This window comes from Alosa sapidissima, chromosome 19 (genome assembly GCF_018492685.1).
Source record: "Alosa sapidissima isolate fAloSap1 chromosome 19, fAloSap1.pri, whole genome shotgun sequence".
Lineage (NCBI taxonomy): Eukaryota > Metazoa > Chordata > Actinopteri > Clupeiformes > Clupeidae > Alosa > Alosa sapidissima.
In genome coordinates, this window is record NC_055975.1 from 30,126,652 (window position 1) to 30,133,217 (window position 6,566).

The 6,566-nt window shown below is 44.2% G+C and overlaps 1 protein-coding gene and 1 non-coding gene across 4 annotated transcripts in view; both read left to right on the forward strand.

Moving 5' to 3' along the window:
• The window catches only part of sdhc (succinate dehydrogenase complex, subunit C, integral membrane protein), an 8,188-nt gene extending 7,443 nt beyond the window's left edge, over nucleotides 1-745 (forward strand). For all 3 annotated transcript variants that reach the window (XM_042073001.1, XM_042073000.1, XM_042073002.1), the window contains one exon: nucleotides 557-745. In XM_042073001.1, the coding sequence (XP_041928935.1) occupies nucleotides 557-661 (105 nt within the window). In that variant the 3' untranslated portion in view covers nucleotides 662-745. The remainder of the gene's footprint in view (nucleotides 1-556) is intronic.
• Nucleotides 746-5,946: 5,201 nt separating this feature from the next.
• trnar-ucu lies at nucleotides 5,947-6,020 on the forward strand. Its single transcript has one exon. It is a non-coding gene; the product is annotated as a tRNA-Arg (tRNA).
• The last annotated feature ends 546 nt before the right edge of the window (nucleotides 6,021-6,566 follow it).

Here is a 6,566-nt window from a genome sequence, read left to right on the forward strand (position 1 = left end):
TGCACACACACTCACAAGCACACACACATACTCACAAGCACACACTCACAAGCACACACACACACTCACAAGCACACACACATACTCACACGCACACACACATACACACACATACTCACACGCACACACACATACACACACATACTCACACACACACACACATACATACACATACACATACATACACATTCAGGTTATCATAATGTTCAACCCGTTAATGCACACACACTCACAAGCACACACACATACTCACAAGCACACACACACACTCACAAGCACACACACATACTCACACGCACACACACATACACACACATACTCACACGCACACACACATACACACACATACTCACACGCACACACACATACACACACACACACACACATACACACACACACGCACACACACACACACACACACTCACGGATTTTTACGTCTCTTTTTCCCCTCCCTACCACTTCCCCATCTCTCCTTTTCTCTCTCTCTCTCTCCTTTCTTCACTCTCTCCATCATTCACTCTCCCTGTGTGTGTGTGTGTGTGTGTGTGTGTTTCAGATGTGGGACACGGGTAAGGGCTTTAAGATCCCGGAGGTGTATCGTTCTGGCTACGTGGTGATGGCTCTGTCTGTGCTCAGCTCCATTGGTCTGGCCTGTCTGTGATCGCGAGCGGCGGTGTCTGTGCTGATGTTGATGTGTCTGTGATGATGAATAATTAAAGGAAATAAATCTCTCTATATATCTCTACTTAACCTTTCAGTGTGTGTCATCTGTTTCCATAGCGCCGGCCTTCTGCTTGACCAGTAAAATGCCCCACAACTCGTAAAACTGCTTTCCTCTTTTCACCCCAACAGTGTGTGTGTGTCTCTGTCTGTCTGTCTGTCTGTCTGTCTGTCTGTCTGTCTCAAGGGCTGGTCTAATAACTGTAGGCTCCGGTCTTCCGGGAATAGAGCAAGCCGACAGCAGTCTCCCAATTAAGATATTTTATTTATATATATATATATATATATATATATATATATAGACTATTTGCCTGCTGCTGCTGCTGCTGGTCTCACACTCTGATGACTCTGACCATTAGCCTATCACAGACTCTGATGATGGACTCTCAACTGCATTATGTTATTGACTGAGGAACTGATTGCATGTGTGGCGGCCATGTTTGGCCTTGGTGTAGTGTTCGCTTGGTGAATCTTTAATGTGGGATACAGTGAGCTGAAAAGTGACCAAATAGGCTTCTTAACAACTCCAAAGTGTTGTCCGTGTGTGTGTGTCCCAAATGTTCTTATTTTCATGTTGTCTTGTGTATTTACCACATGTGATGTCTATATTCCCATGCTGGCTGGGCTCTTATCAAACTCGGGGAATAGACAGCAAATGAGCTCATTTCTCAAAAAGTTGGCATATTCTCTTAGTGTTTAACTGTGTGTGTGTGCCATGTTCCCTCAGTGTTTAAATGTGTGTGTGTGGCGGGTACTCGTCTAGACCCTCCTGCCTGAGAAGCGAGCGCCACCGGTGGCAGACTGCCCTGCTGGGGTACCATGGAAACGCCTGGCACTGGCGCCACCACCCGCCCGGATGCAATCATCACTTATGGAGACGTTTGGCCCCCTGCCTCGACTGCAACCCGCACCCACTGAGCATGCTCTATAGACCCCTGCCACCTGCGCCCACTGAGCATGCTCAGTAGACCCCTGAGAGCTGCGCCCACTGAGCATGCTCTATAGACCCCTGCCACCTGCGCCCACTGAGCATGCTCAGTAGACCCCTGAGAGCTGCGCCCACTGAGCATGCTCTATTGAGTGTCCCAGTGATGCCTCTTCCATTTGCCTCCATGGGACCTATCTTTCAAAAAATTTTGAACGCCAGTCTATGGCGAAAAAGAAATGATTTTCTGGTCCCGGTTGACTTGTGCCTTGAATTACCCATATGATGTTTGTCAATTTTAAAGACAATTTTTCATGTAAAGACATTTGCAGTTTGTTTCGTAACTATTGAATTACAACATTGTGAAAGATCGTAATTCCAACGACTACAAACCCATCAGTCGCGCTAGTGACGTTAGCTCATTCACAGCCACACTAGATTGTACAAGCATACCAGCAACAGGTCTTAATTGGGCTTTCCTTGCCGATGCAAATACCATGAGTCAGAGGATTAAACACATCAGGTAAGTTGTATTCGTCCATAGACTGAACATTAGATACTGTTAAGTGACATAGCAGGCAGCAAGATGCAACCGTTAACTAGCATAACAGCTAATCTTATCGTTTCATTACGTTGGTGACGTAGCCTACATCGTTCGAGACGAGAGATGTAGTCCACTGAGCGGATTCGCACAAAACCAACATAACTTTTGAACTCTATCGAACAACAGTACTTTCTTGACGTGAAAACATATCTTTTAAATTCACACACATCATATGTGAAATTCGTGCCACCCGCGCCCACTGAGCATGCTCCATAGACCCCTGCCACCCGCACCCACTGAGCATGCTCCATAGACCCCTGCCTTGCCTGCCACCTCGGCAGAGTCTACTCACCTGGAGTAGAGGCACACAGGTCGTCCAGACTCACCTGGGGTAGAGGGGCGCGTGGGTCACCTGGGGTAGAGGGGCGCGTGGGTCACCTGGGGTAGAGGGGCGCGTGGGTCACCTGGGGCAGAGGGGCGCGTGGGTCGTCCAGGGGAGAGGGAGCTGAGCACCAAGTTGCCTTCCAGTCCAGGGCAGCAGCTAGAGCCGGATAAAGAGGTAGAGAGGTATAGTTAGATAGATACTTTATTTCTCCTGAGGGAAACTAGACCACTAGCCTGAAGGACCAGACCCAATCGGAAAGATTAAGGGTCTGGCCACGAATAACGTAATGGCCCAACCCGAGGGGTGGCACCAAGCACGCATTTGAAAATCTCACTGCACGCAATAACACTATACGATCAATGTTAACTGACTAATTCCAGACTTCGATGCAATTGGCTAACACTACGTCTGTCATCTGTTTAGCCCGCCTATATCAGATACAGATATGATTGGTTCCCTGCGATGTAAGGGGCAAAAGTTACGTGCATCATTACTCGTTGCCAGAGTCTCTCGCTGAGCAAATGCTTCCGCGAGAACTAGATTCCCAGGGAGACCTGCGAGAACACAAGTGTTCTTGCCCTGGAGGCTGTTTCAAGAGGTTTAGTGATAATCCTGAGGAAGTGATGGACCTGGAGAGGAGCCGTACGGCTGCATTCTCTTAACTAATCAAAGCCATTAAGCTCTATTGTAGGGCGTTTGTTGTGATTGTTATACAGGTCGGTCTCAAAAAATTTGAATATCGTGAAAAAGTTTATTTTTCCCCCTAATTTATTTCAAAAATAGGGAATCTTTCCTATATTCTAGAGTCATTAGATATAAAGTTAAATATTTAAAGACAATTTTACAATTTTGACTTCAAGTAACTTGGATTCTGTGACTCTTCCTCAAGACTCTTGGGACCTTGATTGGAGCCTGATATCCAAATGAAAAATGTTTTTATGTGAAAAGAGGCGTTTGGACCACTGTGCAACGGTCCAGTTCTGTCTCTTCTTAGCTCAGGTAAGACGCTCTAACCTGGTCTCTGATTCAGCACTGGCTTGACACTAGGCATGTGCACTTGTAGCCCATTTCCTGGACACATCTGTGCGTGGTGGGTCGTGATGCAGACTCCTTGTGATGCAGACTCCACTCCTTGTGAAGTTCCCCCAAAGTTCCCCTTTCAGCAATGGCCGTCTGTGGCTTACCCTCCTCGTGGAGGGAGTGAGTGAGTGTCTTCTGGACAACTATCAAGTCAGCAGTCTTTTCCATGATTGTGGTTGTGTTTCTTGAATCAGACTAAGAGATTTAAGGCTCAGGAAACATTTTTATTCTAATATTTTGAGAAACTGATTTTTGGTGTTCATGAACTGTAAGTCATATTCATTAAGATTAAAACAAAACATGGCTTGAAATATTTTCACTTTATATGTAATGAATCTAGAATAATATATGAAAGATTCCCTATTTGAAATATAGTAAGGGGGGGACGTTTTCAAGATATTCTCATTTTTGAGACCCCACTACTAGTCAAGTGGTGTCCTTTAAGAGTGCAGCAGCCCATAGGAGGTCATGAGGAGGTGGTGTCCTTTAAGGGTCACTAGTCAAGTGGTGTCCTTTAAGAGTGCATCATTTATGCCATGAATTTATGCCATTTATGCCTTTAAGAGTGCATCATTTATGTCATGAATTTATGCCATTTATGCCTTTAAGAGTTATCATTTATGCCATGAGCTCTCGTGGCCTTGTTTCATTTAGTTTCGTTATTTTTAAATAACATGATAATTTAATGTAAAAACGTGATAAATATATTGTAAAAACGTGAAAAAATCATATCTTGAAATAACATGATATTTTCATGTTATAACATGAAAATATCATTATCATGAAATAACGTGATACATATCTTGTTAAAACGTGAAAAAGATATTGTTATAACAAGAAACTTTTCACGTAATTACATAATACTGAGCCTTTTTATTTATTTTAGTGTGGCAGCAATACGCTTCCGTAATGTAGGCCTATAAGCCTTTATATATTTAGTAACTGTTTTTTCATCTGATTCTTCAATACTTCAATAACAATATGCAACACTAACAACATCTTTGTTCAGTTTGTTCAATTCAAATCTAATCTAATTTTTTAAAACAAAAATCTTTTCCTGCAATTAGGTTACAATTTTTAGCATTATCCACCATTAAGAATTCAGAGGCTGTTTAAGTTCTGATTTCAGTGGACAATTTGGTTTAAACATTTCCATAGCAATCACCAACACCCTAACTCATGAAGACGCCTTTTATAGTTATTGCGCATCTCTTCATGATGTGACAAAAAAGTTTGTTTTTCGCCAGGCATGCGTGTCAAGACTGTCAGCGCTATAGCTACGCCAGTACGGAGGAGAAAAGGCCCGTGAGCTAAATCTATTGTTTTCCAGTCCTTGAACAATTATGCACGAACCGTATGGGACGAACACGGAATATATGCTTTTATATGCTTTCATTGGCTAGACTTGACAAGTTATGCGAGCGAGCAGAGTGTATGCGCTCCGCTTCCGTTGTTGTTTAAAGTTTGAATGGGATAGGGATTCGGAGCCAAAGGCTAACATTTAACCCAGCGACAATTTGTAAGCTATCACCAATATTAATGTTACAGATGTATGGCTACACACGTTACATTCTTAAAATGGTTCTGGTCTACAATTAAATATCTATTAAAACTTCACAATGGTGGATGTTTTTAGAGCGTGATCTGCAGGCTTGTTGTGGGCAGGTTGGAGACAGCAGTTAATGGGCTACTGTGCAGAGTTGGGAAGCTATGGTAGGCCAATTTGATGTACACACACATAGGGGAAATTCTCACTCGTTGAGTAGCCTGATGGTACGCACCATCTGACCAACCCTGCCGAAATGTGATTATAGCCATACGTGTTTCAATCTGATTGATGGCAACAGATAATGTTTCTCCAGTAATTAGAACAGGGTCACATAGGAAACCGGGAGGCTGGCGAGCAATTGTAGTTGCGCTAGCCGACTAAACTAGAGATGCGCGTCTGAGCCCATGATCATGCATTAGCCCACCGACTAAGCCTTTCTTTCGGTAGGCCTATATTACGTAGGCTTGATGTCTATTACCACCCTGAATGAATGAAGAAATGGATGTTCAATTAATTATCATATTTTCCATTGTGAATTAATCGTACAGATAATTTTATGGCACCCTTTGGTTGCAGAATGACTGTGCGTCATTTTGGCTTGCGCAATGTCTAGCTGTCGCTCGCCCCCTAGTGGTTAAATTTGGTACTACCAGTGAGAGCTGTCTGGTCCTGATGCTGTGAGATGCTGAGAGGATACGGATGAAATCGATGTAAACCCCCTTTTCCGGCAGTCAGGTGGCTCAGTCTCTGTGGCGCAATGGAATAGCGCGCTGGACTTCTAATCCAGAGGCTCCGGGTTCGAGTCCCGGCAGAGATGGGTCCTGGAAAGTTCCGGATGGAAAAATGACTCTTTTGATGTTCCCGTCCTGATCATGTTTTATACTATATTCTGACACATGTGGTTTCGGTAGCAAAAGTCTACATTAAAAGACGAGGCGTGACTAATATGCAGAGGAACTGGAGTTATGGAAAAAGATGTATAGGCTATTTCGTAATCTTGGGTCTTTATGATGATAATAATTATTCATAATTATTTAATGTAGCCTGGCTTACACGCTATGCTACAAACCACTAGTTCAGTGATAGGATAGGCTACTGCATTGTTGTTGAGCAAAGGGACTCGGATGGTGAGTGAACCTGTGTCGGAGGCTGTGTCCCGTCCCACTGAATTGCATTCCTGAAAACCATAACGACTGCCGTAGACCCCCCCCCCCCCCCCCTCCCCCACACACACACATACATCTTGCGGGAGCGAACCCAGGGAGGGAAATAACGTCTCGAACGGAGGTCACGGGCGACCAGCCACGTTGCCACCCTCCACTCTGCAGAGAATGACGTCAACGCGTCTTTAAAACGAGGAGAC